Genomic DNA, 17,957 nt, shown 5'->3' on the forward strand with positions numbered 1-17,957 from the left:
AATCTCAGCAAAGATTGCAAACGGCCACAACTTGGGAAACCTTCTCCTCACACATCCTTGATGTATTCAGATGGACTTGGGGGGACCATGACCCATAGGAATTCTGCATTTTGACCACCTCATTTAATCCCCTTTCAGGCTGGGTATTTTTATACCCAGTCAGTTTTACTTTCCTGTGATGAAGTTCCAGCAAATCATGTTTGATCATTTCTCAATCCAAAGAAAGGTTTAAGCTATTTGAGCTGCTTTTAGCATCTGAGTGGTGTTCAGCCATAGGATGCTGGATCCGGGTTCCCAGTAAATAAAAACTTCTCATATCAATATGATATGATTCATATCAACCATTTTATCACCATTCATATCAATCTCCTTTGCGCAGGTCTATAGATAAAAGCCGAGGCAAACAGTGTTGACAAGAAAATGATTTCATCATGACGCACCTTTGCACATTACCATGAAAACTAACTTTGACCAAATTATGACTGTTTAATTTTGCACATGGTGCGTGTAGTGCAGTTTGCCCGAGGTTTCCAACATCAAAGATACGACCACGCTGTGGTTGTACATGTCGAAAAATCCCGTCTCAAATACTTCCACTGAAAATACCAGGACCACTCTTGGACAAAGATGCCAAAATACGGGATCTGAATCTGATTTAAAGCGTGCACTGAAGGTAAGAATGCATACGTGCATGGCTGGCACTGAGACCTGCTGAAGATGTGAGAGGGCAAGGACAAGGCACAGCTCTCCTCTTAACAGAGGTATGGGCACCTCAGCATTCACAGACAAAGGGCTTCTTCCCATGTATGTCCACAGCTCAAAAAGGTAAAGACATTCCGGCAGAATCCAGCCAAATCATTCCAAATTGTGAATTTCACATTGGCAGCTTGGGAGATGGCTGAGCATCCATGAGGATGGAGAGCACTGTGAATGCCTCCGGTTCAACACTGTGCTGCTTCCTTTTGAAATAATCTGACAGATTCCAGAAACAAACTATTTTATGACACTTATAGGACTGTGTTTATAAGACGCTGTAATCTCTTTGGCGCACAGGACATCTTTTCGTTCTCTGCTTGTAGGACACCCAGCACATAGTGCTTGTATCCAGTACAATGTGCTTGTCTATGACTTACCCTATTCGTCAAAGCAATGAAAGAAAGGCTATTTTACAATAATAAAAGTTCTTTATGACAGCAGAATGGTAAATCATAGACACCCAGTTCCCACTTCAGCTCTGAGCGTACACAACAATACATTAATTTGTAAATAACCCATTACAATTTATTCTGCATCAATGCCATAGTAGGCAGAGAAAGGACAGTTGTTCTGCTCAGTATCTGGCACTAATAGCAGGCATAGCAGTAATAAAAATGTACTGGACATGAAGATTTTTCTAGTACAACTTAACTGAAGACTTTAAAGCCTATGTGCAGTTGATAAAGTCTACAGTAGACAAGTGCACAGCATTCCAGGGCAGTTTTATATACAAATGCCTGATTTTCTTGCACTGAATCTCAAGAGGGTTGTGCTACCAACCTAACAGACATTCACCTATACTTTGACTTACTGAATTATTGACACAGTCCTGGATACACGTGCATGTGTGACAATTCTGCCCCTACTGTACTCAGTGAGGATTTCCCCCCTGACTTCTGTGATGCAGAATAAAACCTCTTCATCTTTCGTAAGGGGCATGAGAGCTAATGTGTAACTAAGACAATACTGGACCTGATAGTTCAGTAATAGTGATTCTGACATGGCAAATAGTGTAAAAATGGAAGGAGAAACAAGAAGAAAACCGTGTAAAAGATTGGAAAATGATGTAGTAACATAACTGAAAGCCATTGTAATACAAGATGTTCAAGAGGAATTTTGGCTTAAATGTAAAAACTTTTGACACATTAATAATGTGATATTTGTGTGTTTCTATGTAGCCTTTTTTCAAACTATAACTAGTGCTCACAGATGTCTGCTTTCTTATACTCCATCATCATTTTGATATCTCCCCATGCCAAAGTATTGCAACAAATCTGTGATTACTCAGGCCATCCATATGCCATGCAGCATGGCCACTACGAGCTTTGGCGAAACAGTGGGAACACGGCCCAAGTTTTCCGATCCCAAGAACTCATCCCATCTTGCTGCATGACAACGTCATTGTAGGACACTACTGAATGGTGGAGGAATGCGCATGAACGGTGTTGGAGTGGTCACTGAAGATTGTGGGTACGGAAGGGGTTTGGTCCCACAGGTGAGCCAAGCCTTGGCATTCCCTTGCTCCTGCCTCAATGGCATCCCTCAGCTGTTTGGTTGTGCACAACCCAGAGGAGCAACTGCAATTAAATGCAGTAAATTCTGTGTCCAGCTCTGGAGTCCTCAGTACAGGGAAGACATAGACCTGTTGGACAGGGTCCAGAGGAGGGACACACAAATGACCAGAGGGTTGGAGCACCTCTGCTTGTGAGGAATGGCTGCGAGAGCTGGGCTTGTTCAGCCTGGAGAAGACTCGAGGGGGACTTTATTGTTGCCCTTCCGTTCTTAAAAGTGGCCTACAAGAAAGATGTGGAGAGACTTATCAGGGCCTGTTGTGGTAGGGCAAGGTGTGATGGTTTTCAACTGGAAGAGGGGAGATTCAAGCTGGGTGAGAGGACAAAGTTTTTCACATTGAAAGTGGTGAAACACTGGCACAAGTTGCCCAGAGAGGTGCCGGATGCATCATCCCTGCAGACATTCAGGGCCAGGCTGGATGTGGTTCTGGGCAACCTGGTCTAGTCGAAGATGTCCCTGCTCATTGCAGGGGGGTTGGAGGAGATGAGCTTCGAGGTTCCTTTCAACCCAACCCGTTCTATCAAATAACCGAGCAGACCACGTGGAAACCAAAGCCGCGCGTTTCTCTCCGCTCCCAACTCCATTTTTAAACGGTTTCCCCCCATTTCAGCACAAACACGGAGCTGTTTCCACCGCCAGCACGGTCACCCCCTGGGCTCTCCCGGCCCGCAGGACGCTGGCTGCAGCCGCCAGGCCTCCCCGTCCCCGCTCCGCCCGCACACGCCAGGCCCGCAGCCGGCCCCGCAGGTCGGGGTCAGAGCCGCTCCGCTCCGCTCCGGTTCCACCGCTCCGCCTTTTGCCTCGCGCCCGCTCGCGCCCCGCCGCCGCCACCGCCTCCGCGCGCGCCGCCGCCGCCGCCGCCTGGGCGAGGGGAGGGGGGGGGGGGGGGGGGGGGAGATCGAGAGAGGGGTTGGACGCGAGCGCGCGCCTCCGCGAGGGAGGGCGCGTGCGCGCGTGCGCGCGCGCGCGCGAGGGAAGGAGGGAGGGAGAGGGCGGGCGCGAGCCCCGTCCCCGTGCGGCCGCTGAGGGGAGAAGCGGCGGCGGCGGCGGCGGCGGAGCGGCACCGGCGGCTCTTGTTTACCAGCGTCGTGCAACGGGAGCGCAGCGCCGAGGAGGAGGAGGAGGAAGGAGGAGGAGGAGGATAAAAGGGGGGGGTGGGGGGGTAGACGCGGCCGAGAAGCGCTGCGAGCCCTGCTGCGAGCGAGCGGCGGATTAATTGGGAGGAGCAGCGGCAGCCCCTTCCCACCCCCCCTTTTTCTCCCTCCCTCCCTCCCTCCTTCCCTCCCCGGAGGAATTACAGACCCTTCGCAACCAGCTCCTGGGCTTTGACCTTCAGCACACCCGGATCGCCTCCCTCGCGTCCCCCCCGCTTACACACACACACACACACACACACACACACACACACACACACATACACACACCTCGTCCCGGTTCCCCCTCCCCCTTCCTTGGGCTGGGCAGCGTGCGGGGGGGGGAAGGTTCGCAGCGCGCGCACCCGGAGGAGGAGGAGGAGGAGGAGGGAAGGGGGGGGGGGGGGAAGGAGGAAAAAAAAAAAAGGATTTACAAATTCGTTGGGTGGATTTTGTTGTTGTTGTTGTTGTTGTCGTGGTCGGTCTCCTTCCACCACCGCCCCCCCCCCCCTCCGCCCTCGCCGCGATGGCAAGGCGGCTCGGAGGGATGCGAGGAGGAGAGCTGCGGGGGGAGGAGGAGGGGTGCTGAGCTCCGCTCGCCTCGCTGCTTTGTGTGTGTGTGGTGTGGTGTCCTGGATTCCTTTTATTTCTTATTATTTTTCATTTTTGGAGAGGAGGGGGGAGAAAGAAGGAGCCTGTGGCAGCGGCGCTGAGGAGAGGAAGAGGAGGAGTGAGGTGTGTGTGTGTGTGGTGGTGTTGGGGGGGGGGAAAGCCTTTTTAATTCATTTTCGATCCAAGTCTTGCGTTTTGGAGCCTCTGCAGGCAGCCGGACTTGCGGCGCTGGTGCTGCTGTGGGTGGTGGTTGTGCGTGCGGGGTGTTCCCCCCCTTCCCTCCCCTCGCCGAGCGGGGAGAGCAGCCGCGGGGATCCCGCCCGGGCAGCCCCGTCCCCGCGCTGAGGGACGGCCGGGGAAGCTGCTGTTGTTTTGTAATAAGATTGCCTTGGGTCGCACCCCCTCCTCCTCCTCCTCCTCCTCCTTTTCCCTTTCCCTCCGCGGCCCTCCCAGTTTTTTTGTGTCTCTCCGTGTGTGTGTTTGAAAATGGAGGTGGAAGATGCAGACTGCCAGCCCCGATGTGCCTCATGTTCGCGGCTCCCGTGCACCACGTACCGCTGCCGCCAGCGCTGAGGGAAGACGGCGGCGCCCCCCGCCCGCCGACACGGAGCCCGCCCCGGAGACAGCGTCGCCCCGGGGCTTTTCATGCCTTGTTGTTGTTGTTGTTGTTGCCGTTAATACATCTTGAATATCGGGTGTATTTTTGGTGTGGTTGCTCCGGAAGATCAACACCCAGGGACCTCAAAAACCCCTCCGGTTTTGCCACTCCGAAGGGGCTTGTGTTTTTTCTTCGTTTCTTGGAGGCAACGTGGATTTATTTATCCAGCCCCGATTACTCGTCCGCCTTTTTGCCTCCTTCGGTATTTTTAGAGGACGGGGAGAGACAGAGGAAAAACGGACAATTCTGGACTCTTTTTGTCGTTGTTTTTGTTTTCGGAAAGGGGGATTTTGTCCAATTAAAGAAAGAGGAATGAAGTCTGGCGCTGGAGGAGGGTCCCTCGCCGTCGTCTGGGGGTTTCTGCTCGTCTTCGCCGCACTTTGTCTGTGGCCAACAAATGGGGAAAGTGAGTACGGTGCTTGTCGGACGGGAGGGGGGCACAGGGGTGTTGGTGGGGGGGGGCCCTGAACGTGTGAGGGGCTGCTGGGTGGGGAAAGCAGTGAGAGGGTCCCTGTGTGAGGGGATCGGTGAAGAAGGGATTCCTCTGTGTGTGAAGGGGTCGGTGGTGGTGGGGGGGTGCCCCTCAGTGTCTGTGTGAGGGGGTCCCTGTATGGATGTGTGTGAGGGGAGCTACCGAGGGGGGGTCCCTGTGTGTGTGTGTGTGTAGGGGCGTGTGTGAGGGGCTGCGGGGCCCGCGCCGTTTCCCGCTGCCGAGCCGGTTTCGCCCCTGCCCGCGGGGATGTGCGTGTTTTGCTCCGGTTACGCTGCTGCTCCCCGGGCACGTTGGATAACCCGGGGCTGCTCCCCCCCCATCCCGCTATCCCTCCCTTCTCCTGAGGGGGGGCGGCTGGTTTTACAGCCGGGGCTGGCACAGCCGCAGCCCCCAGCCCTGCTGCGGGGAGCGGGGTCGTGGTGCCCGCCCGAGCTCTCCTTTGTGTTCCCCGCACCTGACCCGCACTGCTGCCCTCCCCTCCACAGCACGGTGCGGTGCTCAGCCCTCCGCAGCCGGCGCTGCGAGCTGCGTAGTAAACACTGGCAGGCTGGGAAAGACCTTTCCCCGCATGGAAAGAGCTTGATCTTTGTCAATATTTAGAGGCCGTATGCAATAACCTGCCATAGCGAGTGAAGAATTCCTGGAAATAAGCGCCTTGCCTGCCTTTTATTGCCGCTTTACTGCCGAGGGTTTCACCCTCGCCGCTCGGGTTGCGGGATGACGGTGGCATCCCGCAATCTAAAGGTCACAGTCTGCTAGTGTTTATTTTCTGAAAAATTAATTTACAGGTCGGTACTTCACGTTTGTGCATTGATAGAAAGGCTTGATGGTGGGGCTGCGTTCTCAAAGGTGATTCTATCTTTTTAAGGCAGCTGTGTTGCATCGAGCATTAAGGTTTGTGCCGCTGACTTGCAGAGTGCGACCTGCTTCCTCCGTGTGTGCGGGTGCTGCACCGAGGAGAAGGCGGCCGCTTGTGCGGGACGGGGGTGCCCGCATCCCTCCTGCCCTTCATCGTGTCCGCCGGCCTCGCTTGGCGGTTGCAAAAGCCCTGACTTTTGTTTTTGTGCGTTTCAAACCTGTGGTTCTGTTGCAGTGCCCGCCCCTTTCGGGCGCAGGGGGAAATAAAGGGGGCAGGGATGGCTGGCGCTGCGATGGATAAGCCTGCGATCATCAACCACATGCATCCCCGTGCTGGGCGGTGTGTCGGGCTCACGATGGGCTGAGGATCTCCCGCATGAAATGAGCCTTCCCGTGTTTTCTGGAGTGTCTCTGTAGGCAGGGAGATGGTGGCTTTGGAGCCCAACCATTTTAAAAACGGCTTCCTCCTTCCTTCGGCGTCTGCCGGAGCAGGGTTGATTCTTTACTGTATCTTGATGCTTTAATTTCTTATGTTGTGTGTTTTCAACATACTCCTTGAGCTATTGTTGTGTGGCTCTTGCTTTCAAAAGGGGAAGGGAGGGAGAGATCAATTTTGCACATTTTATGCATAAAGGGGAAGAAATCAGCAGCTAGAAGGGCTTCTCTAAAAGCAGTTTAAGGTTGAGAAGACAGGGAAGTTCTTTGGATGCACTGACAGTGAGGCTGACTACAGAAAAAAGTGCAGGGAGCTCATAGATGGAGCCTGTAATGCGTGTTGAGTAATATTGTGTTTCATTAGCCAGTGAATGCCAATTACCTCCTCGCAAATTAAGGCCCAACTTAGGCTTTGCGTTGTAGTTGCAGGGCCAGCTAGGGCTGGAGAGTCACAGCCTTACTTCCATGAGCAGAACTTTATATCTAGAGCTGTTTTCAAGAGGGAAGATTAATCTCTTAAATTGAAAAAGAAGACCCCGGTGCCCTTATTCAGGGAAGGGCTTGCAAAGCATTGTATCGAATGCTTTGCATAGAGAAACAGTGCAGGAGGAGGAGATCTGGTGTATCCTTCAAATGTTGGGATACATGCTTACAGTTTCTTTTCTTGCCTTACCTGGTACAGAGCACCTTGAAATAGAAGTGCTTGCCCAGCTCTGGGAATGAAACAATGCAGAAACAATATGTTAGGATTTTAGGCTCTAGTCCTCCGAAGTGTTTGTGGTTGCCACTTAGCTAAAATGACCCAATTAAGAACCTTCCAAATGAAATTTCTTCTTCTTTTTCAGATCTAGGCGTTTAAATATGGGAAGATATGCTGAAAAACTTGTCTTAGCTGAATGCTGTCTCTAATTGATCGCCTTTGTAGTTTACAGTTTAATAGCCTTTGTTTTCACGAGTTATTGCTGAAAGAATTTTGCTGTTAGGGGGAAAAATGATCTCCAGAGCAGATGTTTTGCATCTCTTCATATTCTTCCCTCTCCCCACAATAGTGGAAGGAAGATTAATCTTAATTTTTATTTGTTTTTCATATATACTGTGTCATAGCTAAAAGGCACTTCCATTTTCGGTCAAACAAGCAAGGCATTCCTAAATAGGAATACAAAGGAGTTACAACTGGAGGGGAGAGACCCATCCCTTTAATGCTAAATTATATAAAATCTTTTTGTGGTTATGTGACAGAAACCTCTTTGAAATGCAGGTAACTTCAGTGGAAAGCTTCCGATTCAAAAACAGGCATTAAAAAATCCTGAGAATTTCCTGAGATTTTGTTAGGACAGCACAGCAATGAAAAGAAAAGGACCCTTTGTTAAGATTAAGTATGTGGTGGTGCAACAGTGCATTTGATGTGTAAAGCTACAACTGTTGGAGGCTGTTTCATCCTAGGGGTGGGTTTAAGATGCAGCGTAAACACGGTGTTTTCTTCCTTTCCTGCCTTGAGCATGAAGGGGGTTTTAATTTTTCACCTGTGTGTATATTTACAAAGGGAATGTCTAGAAGGGAATGGGTTTAAACATTTAGGGTAATAATAATGGTTTTAAGTCTGGTAATACTTCAGAGTGATAGGTATCTTGATGGATCTGTTCATGTTAACTCTGAGCTTTTGTTTGTCAATCCAGGCTATATTTTATGTTCCTGATGTTAATAAGCAGTAGCTCATGCTGTACGTTTAATCCCTCTCCCAGGTTGCTTAGTAAAAGCCCTCATGACCTCCTGAATGTCAGCGTTACATACACCTTAGCTTTCACATCAGCGTTTCCATGTACGCCTCGTGGTTAATGAATGTTGTTAAATAGGAGTTGGAGAATTCCTCCTGTAGTCGAGGTTGTGAATAGAAAATGCCAGAATGTTTAAGGAATTGGTGTCAGTTGGGTTCACCAGAGAGAGGAGAGGAGGAAAGTGCTGAGGGTGTGCTGGTGACTGGTGACCATGGGAAGGAGCGCTGAGCCAGGCAGTACTTTGGCTTTTTTGATTGTGTTAGATTGTACTTTCAAAGCGTTTCCATACCAGAACTGGAGCAAAGGCTTGCATGACTCAGAAACTGAAAGGGTTAGGAAATGGTAATGACTTAGCTAATATCAGGCAAAATGCATTGAGAATGTGAGAAAGCAGTGGAATGGGTGTGGAAGGAAGATGATGTGTTTTAGAAGATTCCGTGCTGAACCAGCGTTTGAGAGAGAGAAATACTATTCTTGTGTAAAAGGAAGGAAATTTAACCTATTTCTGAAGTATGTTGTGAGAAGTGAGGAAAGGAAGGGGCTGCAAGAGCTGCAAGAGATTGTTAGGCAGATGAATCAAATCGTTTAAGTTCAGTACAACAGGAGGCATGATTTGTTGGGTTTAAGAGGGAAATTGCTGAGATTTGATAAATGCCTGTGTTTAATTTTTATGTCAGTTTTTCCCTGACCACTTGTGCTTTCAAGCTAATCCTAGAGTATAATTACAGTGCAACTCCAGTGACACTGAAATAGTTGTCATCTTGAAATGTAACATGTAAAATCCAGTGTTGAGTAATTTCCATGTGATGATTTTTGAATCTGTCTTCATTGGCAGATAATTCGTTTCTACCAGTATGTGTTACCTTGGGAAAAGTTGTTTCAAATCCTGTTTGATTTTCTGCTAAACTGGCATTTACTAAGAAAATCTTGGAAGAGGAGGTCTTCAGTGAGGAGATTTATTTTCTTTAAGCATCTACCACTTAGATTTAAACTGTATTTCAGGGCTGAAACTGTTCACCTGAAAGGACAATTTCAGTTCATGTTTAGCTGAAGCTTTTTTTTCTCTTCCCCAATATATTTTTTTTCCCCTCTTTACTCTGAGGTAGATTTTACCGGCGCTCACTGAAACTATGAACTCAGTGAGACCAGAAGAGGCAGTTTTGTTAAATGATTAATTATATTGTGTGTGTATTTCATCTGTGTGAATTGTGAGCTACCGCAGACTTCATTGTAGAGAAGTTTGTTTATGTTCCTGAACTTTGAGAGAGGGAGGAAATAATATATGCAGGAAACCTGTTTTTCTCACACTGGATGTTAACTTTATGATCCCACACAGAAAACAACTTATCTAGCTCATCATCTGTAATGGCCCCAAAGTTCATAACTTGCAAAATGCACTGAATTAAATTATTTAAATCAATGCAGGGTGTTTATCTGGATTATCTGTAGTTAAATTAATAAACTGCTTGAGCGTTATTTTACTCCCTTGAAAAGGTGATGACTGAGAAGTGATGGTTACTTTCTGAATAAGTTCTTCAAACTTTTGCTTATGAAATCGAATAAATTCTTCCTTGGATTTTGGTGTAAAGTATTTCCCATTTGGAAATGCTTTGTGATGTTATCAAGTAGCAGCTGTTTTTTATTTCTGTGTGTGAGCGCACACACAGGAATGGGTAAACTGCAGTTTGTTATTGAAAACTATTGTGTATGCTGAGTTTTAAAAAAGCTGCAGTTTGAGTAATTGCCTCGAGAGTCTCATAATTAAAGTTGCTGCAGGTTTGTAGGTTCAGTTTATTTCATATCTTTCTGACTGAATCGAGCTTTTAAGGTTTTTGGGCTTAGGTGGTAATAGAAGAACTGCTTTTAAGAGGTCTGTGTTCAGAAAGACTTCAGGAATGCCGTGATGTTTGAAAGGCAGAAATACTGTTTTACTATTTTGATATATTTGATGTGTATAATTTTTCTATCACTAAATTGTGTAGACAGCCTCTTTGTGTAGGTTACTTGGATTAGTTTATATGATTTATGAAAGCCACTTTAAAAAGAATAGTTTAATATATTTTTTTTCCCTCGTATTGTACACAAGCTGAACTCAACAAGCAGCACTGATGAAGACACATTTGTGATTGTTAGCCAGCCTGTCTTGTGTGTGGCTTTTTTTTTTTCGGTCTGGGTTTTTTCCCTCTTAGCCAAGTCATGACAGGTACAATCTGGACTGATTTCTGTGGTACTATATTTGTCTTTTTTTTTTGTGTCCAGAGCTGTCATAGACAAACTCTGAGGACTGACAAATGATTAGCAACATGCAGTGTTCATTCATGTATTTCTGTGCTCTGCAAACAGAGCTTTACCAATTCCTTAAACTCAGAAATAGGCTCTAATTCCTTTACACAGGACTTGTTTTTGCTTAAGAAGTTTGATAATAGTTTGGCTTACTGATTGCTTAAGGAAATACGTTCTGTTAAACCGTGGTGTTAGTATGGTGGTGTTCTGGGAAGGTTTAACTTGCCTTCATCACTGAGAGTTGTTTTTTTTTAACCTTTGCAACTGCCAAATATGAGCAGTTCCCTAAGGGTACCTTTCAAGACACCAATTAACTTCTTCAGTGTTGATATCCCCAAGAAGTTGCTGTTGTGGCACAATATTATTAAAAACATGCTGAAAAGCAAAATCTGTTATTTATTTACAGATTGATTTGCATACAGTTTGTAAGCGTCAGTGGAATATAATTTTATTCATTGATTTTTGGAATATCCAGATGTGAACATTTCCTGCTGCTCTGTTCCTTTCTTCATAAACCTGATGGTATGAGCACAAATAAGCATCTGCATGTTTCAGCGACTCCCCAGGTAGTTTTCCAAGGAGACTTGTCTTTGACCTATCCAGTGAGAAGAGACCTTGCACTCAATGAAGTACCAAGATGATTCCTCTGCAGGAACAAATCCACTAGTAAATATTTTGGTAGAACAGCAAGTGAGTGCTTTTGTAGCAGCGCAAACTAATTTTAATAACAACTTAGAGGAATAATTCATGTTAAGATGGTCGTTGAAGAGAAGTGCTAACCAGGTTGTTCCTCGAGAGCTTTATGCTATGCTGTTGAGTTAAAATCAGTGTGTGTTACACAAATAAGAAACTTCTAAAGCAGGAGGTGAACTGCACATGTTATGTGTTTTACTGTAATAGTTTACAAAACAAGCATGTGTCCTGCTTTTGTGAATACTTAGTTTGTGAAGATGTATCTGTTGGGCAAGTCCAGTCCACTGACTTAATGAGTTTGTTTACTGTGTGTTGCTAGTGAAGCAGATATTACTGAAACAGCTTTGTGACCAGTCAGGGTGAACGTTATCTGCAAACCTCTTATTGGTGCCATTACATGCTGTAAAGATAGCTCTGTTTACTTGGAAGCTGAGCATCAACTGATGAAAACACTTTCTCTTAGCAGGTGGGCTTTTTTAGGAGTTCTTTGCTGAACATCCCTTCTCCCTGCAGCGGGGAGCAGTGTCAGAATGTGACATCAGGCAAATGCAGTTAATATTCAGAATTCTTAGTGCCAGAGGCAAGCACTACATGTGTGTGTTCCTCTGCTGTTGGGTGGGTGGTGGGTCGTTTCTACTGGTTGTTTCTAGAAGCTTTGTATTTTTTCCCTTCAATAAGAACAGTTCACATATTAGTATACTTAAGCCAGCTGCTTCCACAGTTGTGTTCAAATAGCAGAGGGTTTGATTGGAGGGAGGAAAGAGGAATTTTTTGAAGTCGAGAATGCATCGAATGAATACATGCTGAAGATCCCTTGCACTTTATCAGAGAGCAGCCTGCTTGAATGAAAGGTACTGTACCTGCTGTTAAGTTTATAAACTTGGTTTATACAGATTACTTTTTAAATTATTCATGATGCTACATTACAAGTATATCTGACAGGTTTAAAATAAATGGCTTGATGGTAAGAGGGAGCATGCATAAATTAGAGCTGGGATAATGTGTTCTTTGAAGTATCTCTTCCATTTGTTACTACTGGAATACAGTAGGTAGCTGCAGCTGAATGTGTGATTCTCAAGTACGGAGTACATCATTATCTTCAAACTGTGTTATAGTGGCAGTTCTTATATAAGACAGATGAGATGAAGTGGCAGGAGGACTGAGGTGCTCGCTTTGTATTTAGTTATAGACGCATTGCTACTCAAACAGGGAGAGTATGGAATGAAACTTCTATAAGCACAGCAGCTGAAAGGGGTCTGCTGGTAGCTATGTTTGGTAGGATTGGGATAGCATCACATTGTTTTATTTACTCTTTTGTTGTTAGCATTGCTGGGAGTTTGTAAGAAGTGCTGCAGCAAGGTGCTAGGAGGTTTTCCCTTACACTTAGTGGGATGTTATATCTGGTTTGCTTATGGATAATAGTATTTGGCTTGAGGAGGCTTCCTGATAGGTATGCGCAGGAAAACCTCACAGGAGCTGAACTGTTGTGTTTGGAAAAGGTTATTGGTGGGGAAAGAGGTGCAAAGATAGCCTCCCCAAGCATGAACTGACACAGTGCTGCTTTTCCTCATTGTGTAACTTGTTATATTGGAGGAGCTATCTTCCGAAGTAGTTTGTGGTGTAGAAGAAACCCCAAAATGGTGTGGGATAGAGCATCCCTCAGAAATAATCAGAAGTTTCTCTGGAAGTGGAAGGTGGTCTTAAAGAGATGGATAGTTCAAGTCTTAAGTCTTAATCAAACAGGAGCAGCATTTTGGAGAGAGGTCTGGTAACAGCTGCTCCTGGAAACAGCCTATAACCAAACTTTTAACAGAAGATTGGCTTGAACTTCGGAAGAGCTTTATCCCTGGATCTCACCGAGGTGGTTTCTTCATTATTTGCATTGGCTTCGGTTGAGAGCCATCTCCATGTGTTGCCTTTCTAAAGATAGTACTCTTTGCTTCCTTGCCAGTCATCGCATTCACTTGGGTCCTTCTGTGTGAGAGTAGTATGTACCTTGAAAGGCTTAAAAGCACATGGCAGATGCCTCGTGTGAGGAGAGAAGGCACTGGCACTGCACTGTAGGAACAAATATGCATTTGCACTGTTCAGCTGATCCTAGAGTAACATTTGGCTGTAGTGTTAGAGTTGAAATCATGATGGAAATACCACGTTTGTTCGGTCACTTGTGCTCTTTGCCAGTGCAGAAATTACTTTTATTGTAGTGTTTTGTTGCTTTCTCATGGGGCTTTTCATGTGTAGTTAAATACACTGTTATTTTCTCAAGTCAAATTTCGTGTATCCCACTGAGTGTTTTGTTTCCTCCCCAAAATACTGATGGGGTTAAATAGTGTGGATTGTTCTTGTTAATCTTTCAGGTGGCTCTGCCTTCCTTTTCGTTGAGAACTAGTGTCAAGAGTTAAGATGGTGGCACAGACTGTTAAGAGTTCACAGACCCACTGGGATGGAGCAAGGAGCCCAGTGGAATTGCGATGGTGCCTGGCTGCCACGATGGGAATTGTAGCTGCTGTTTCTCTCTAGTTGTTCTGTATCCCCAGCAGGTGGAAGCAGCTTGTGGTTCTGTATTGATTGCAGTTAACATCTTTCAGTTTGTTGTGGCTGATGCTTCTTCTGTTTCTTATCCTTTCCACTCCTGAGATGGATGCACATCTTATTGGTCCTTTGCAAATGCCATGCCTCCCCCCCTCTGTGGGGGGAAAGAACACCCAGCTGTGTTGACATGTGTATAGGTTGCTCTTACTGTTTATACTTTGCTCTTCTTCCCCAGACCTTAGAAGTGTTGGGGTTGGGGGAAGGAAAGATGCAGAACACAAGATTGTTTGTGTGTGCAGGATGCCAAAAGTTGGAGTGTCTGTTAGTTTTGTTGCTCATGTGCCTTGGATACGGAGATTTTGGTTTAAGAAGTTACATTGGTATTTGCTTGCTGCTCTTCAGTGGCTACGTCCACGAAAGAAGGTTTGGTCTGGGCAGTTGTCGCTGTATGAAAGAGCGAAAATGGGGTTAAAGAAAAGCGTAGTTGTTGTTCCAGACTTGAGACTTGGCTTGGTTTGAGACTGACTTGAGCCTGCCTGGGTCCTGTCTGAGTGACTGAAGGTTTTGACTGTCTGTTTTCTTTTTTGCTTGTGTGCTAATAAAATGTTTGTATTTTTGTCACATTTGAGTGGGCTGACTATAGGACAAATGTTTTCATTGATACTCTTTCTCCACAAGAGGCATATAATAATGTATTTAATAATTAATTTAGGCTGTGAGAGTCCCTTTTAAAATTCAAGCTTGCATATGCTTTGATGGGTTGTGATTCTAAGCTGTGGCCAGTGTTACCGGTGAAGGAGCAAAGGTCCTTTCGAGTTGGTTGTTGTTATACTGCAGAAATAGGCACAGACAGAGGAATGCATTTGAGTGTGCTGTATATGTGGTGGTGATCTGTGCTTCAGCAGAAACACATGTGAAATGGACATCTGTTTTTAGATGGTTTGTGTTTTGAGTATCTCTTTTGGTAGTTCATTGTTTAAATAAACATGTTGCATTAGCTGTAAGGCTTTAGTGCCAAATGCCCACTGATGAGATGTATTAGGGTTTTGTTGTTCCCAAGCCGCTCTGAGAAACAACAGCTTTACAATTCAACACATTTGAGGAAGATTACAGAAAGAATTTGGGGTGGATCACAATCAGCACTTCAAAAGCAATAGCTTTGGAGTAACTCCGCTATAACACAGCGCAGCCCATGGAAAAACACCGTCATCTTAACAGATGCAGTGTTATTTTGGAGATTCCACTGTATAAATACATGGACTGTGGTTAAATTGTGATGGCAACAGATGCAATCTCAGTTCTCAATTCTTTCATCTCTTTAATATTTAAAGATACTCCACGAAGTAAAAGAAGAAAACAACATCAAAGCTGAGAATTTGCCTTCTGTAAATTGTTGGGGCTGCACCTTTTGGGCCTTGTTTCATTTCAGATATGTCACTGCAGATTAGACTTGGGCTGAGTGAACGCTCATCTCTGTGAGGGAGTCTGTGCAAGTGCTGCTACTCACGGCTTATTGTACAATTTGCATATGAATGGAATTATTCAGCTCTACTTAAGAAATGTCAACAAGATTGAAGTCAGAGTTGGTTAACCTGGTAAAAAGATAATTTCCAGTATTTTTCATGAAAGAAAGTGATACTATGAAGACAAGAATTACACATTCCACTGGCTAAGCCAACATTGTCTGAGGATTTTCGTGGTGATTTTGTAGTTGCTATCGGTGGCTTTATGTTTAAATTTGTCTTGCAATACGTTGCTGTGTTTGGGAGCAGGAGAATTGAAATGCAGGAATCAGATGTTGTATCATAGTGCCACACAGTTGTGTTCACATGTGTTTTTCTTTCCAGATTTGGTTTTGTTTAAATACTGATTTGACAAGTATAAATTGAGAGCAAGGGTCCATGTTTTTGTGAACAGCAAATAAAGCATAGCAAGATGTTGTTGTCACTGTTTACACCTCTGTCCATCCACTGCTTGGGTAGAAAAGCCTGAAGTTAAATGCTCTAACTGGATTTTAGAAAGGGACCGGATAACTTTTGTGAGCAACAACACTGGTAGTCATGCATGCTAAAATAGGGAGTGATCACATCTCGTGCTTCAGAAGCTGACAGCGTGCAAGGGTTGGGGAGAAATTGTATTCCTCCTCCGGGTGTTTGTATTTCCCTCCCTGTTCGTAAAACACAAAGAAATGCTGTTCTGGAGGGATCGTAGAGAGCTGTGTGTATAGAACACTGATGTGACTTCAGATGCTGCTGTGACACTGTCCAGGTGAAGGCACATTCACTGGGAAGCTGTGTGTTGTCAGGCGTTCAAAGACTATGAGCAGAAGCATGAGGATGGGGGTGTTGGAATTGGCTGGTGGATAAGGAGATAGTGTATTGCACCAAAAATAAGCCCCAGATCTTTGCAGGCGACTGTTCAGATTACCTGGTGTCACATGCAGTTAGGATGAAGCAGAAGTTGAGGTGGTTTGAGCATGGTTTGGCCTCCCTGTGTGGCTGTGCTGTGATGCTGTCCACTTGTTCCACAGGGTTTTCCTTTAGGAGCAGCACTCGCAGAAGTGTGCAGCTATTCAGTGTTTTCTTGCTTGCAGTCACAGGCCTTGTTTACTGTGGTATCAAAATACTGTTCTGACCTCAGGATGACTGTCACTGCTCACAGTGTCTCATGCCTCAAGCTCATCTGCAGACACCCTCGCAGCTTCCCCCAGACCTGGTGAGATGAGATGGTGTGAATTCTGTTTAATAGGGGGAGAAGGGTAGAGGGGCTCGGGCAGGGGGGGAAATGCTGCATTTAGATGTCTGCATACCCTGGTTGGGTCTGTCCCCCTCTGTTCTCCTCTGCTGTCAATACTTAACCTTTTGATGGTGTCACATACCTCAGTGTCTTGGTTGAAGAAGAGCAAAACTGCAAAGCTGGCTTTGTGTCGAGCCTGGTACCCAGAGAGTGATGAATCTAGTTTGAGGCTATGGGTTTGTGGGGTGCTGTGCACAGTCATGACTACTGAGGTGTTCAGAGAGGGGAAGAGTTCATTTTCTCTCAGTTGATTTAACTAGTGAGTTGCACTGGCTTATAGAAGGGCGATGAGAGCCTGAGGGGTGGGACTGTGTGGTTGAGAGTGGACAAGGGAGCAGCAAAACAAACGAGGATGAGGATGTTGCCATCAGCCATCTTTTCAAAGCAGCTGAATTATTTATATTAAAGTATGGGGAATTTGGTTTAAAATACAGTTTTAATCTTATTTTGTGTATTTTTAGCTGGATTTTATTTTTTATTGGCTGGCAGCTGTTACAACACCTTGTTTCATAAATACACCCTTTTGGAAAGTACAGGGTTTATTTGCCTTTGCCATTTCTACACATGCACGTAAATAGTTAGATGCCTTGGATACGTTTACTCAGATCCTTAATTTTTATGTGTAAGCAACAAAATGGCAAATGAGGTATTTTCTGGTAGATGACTTTTCATTTGTGCTGGTTTGTTTTATATGGATGGAAAATGGAACTTTAATTGAAATGCAGAAGATCTCCACTTTGAGACTTAAGGACAGGCAGGACTTGAGAAAATCAACAGAAAGAAATAGTTTGTCATTGTTTCTCCAAAGTTCAGAGCAGAAGATCTCACCCGCTGACTGTGGCGCAGGTTTCTGTGCAGGAGTCCTTTTAATTTGGGATGAAGTGCTTCTTGAACTGAACCATTTGAGTAAACTGTGGTGAGGCATTTGCGGAAGTAGCTGTTGAATGTAAAAGCTGCCTTAGCCTTTCAACAAAGGGTGGCTCCAAGAGCCAGAAAATTCACCAGTCCGAAACTTTTTTTGTGTAAATTATATGCTTTCTATTTTTATTTTATGTAAATCACAGTAGGCACATACGCTGTTATAATTCCATGTTAGATTCGTAATTAAGTTTATTTTTGGAAGAATGCGTTTAAGTAGTTTATAGAAAATGATTTTCTATTTTTGTAAATGAAATAATTGGGTTTTATTGACTTCTAATTTCATGCAAATGTGTTTTTTCTTTTGGCTTGGAGGTTATGCAAGTGGAAAGAAATGACTGATTTGAGAGTTCCCATAAAGAGCAGAAGATTTGTTATCACTAGCCAGGGGCACTGGTAGGCAGAGTTAACTCTTGGGCATGTTCAAATTGCATGATGGATGT

At 45.4% G+C, this 17,957-nt stretch overlaps 1 protein-coding gene across 2 annotated transcripts in view; it reads left to right on the top strand.

Moving 5' to 3' along the window:
- Positions 1-4,762: 4,762 nt before the first annotated feature.
- IGF1R (insulin like growth factor 1 receptor) overlaps positions 4,763-17,957 on the top strand; it is a 179,980-nt gene continuing 166,785 nt past the window's right edge. The window contains exon 1 of one of the 2 annotated variants that reach the window (XM_065688733.1): positions 4,763-5,137. In XM_065688733.1, the coding sequence (XP_065544805.1) occupies positions 5,044-5,137 (94 nt within the window). In that variant the 5' untranslated portion in view covers positions 4,763-5,043. The remainder of the gene's footprint in view (positions 5,138-17,957) is intronic. The other variant, XM_065688732.1, reaches the window with a different exon arrangement.

The sequence above is a fragment of the Lathamus discolor genome, chromosome 8, assembly GCF_037157495.1.
Source record: "Lathamus discolor isolate bLatDis1 chromosome 8, bLatDis1.hap1, whole genome shotgun sequence".
Classification (NCBI taxonomy): domain Eukaryota; kingdom Metazoa; phylum Chordata; class Aves; order Psittaciformes; family Psittacidae; genus Lathamus; species Lathamus discolor.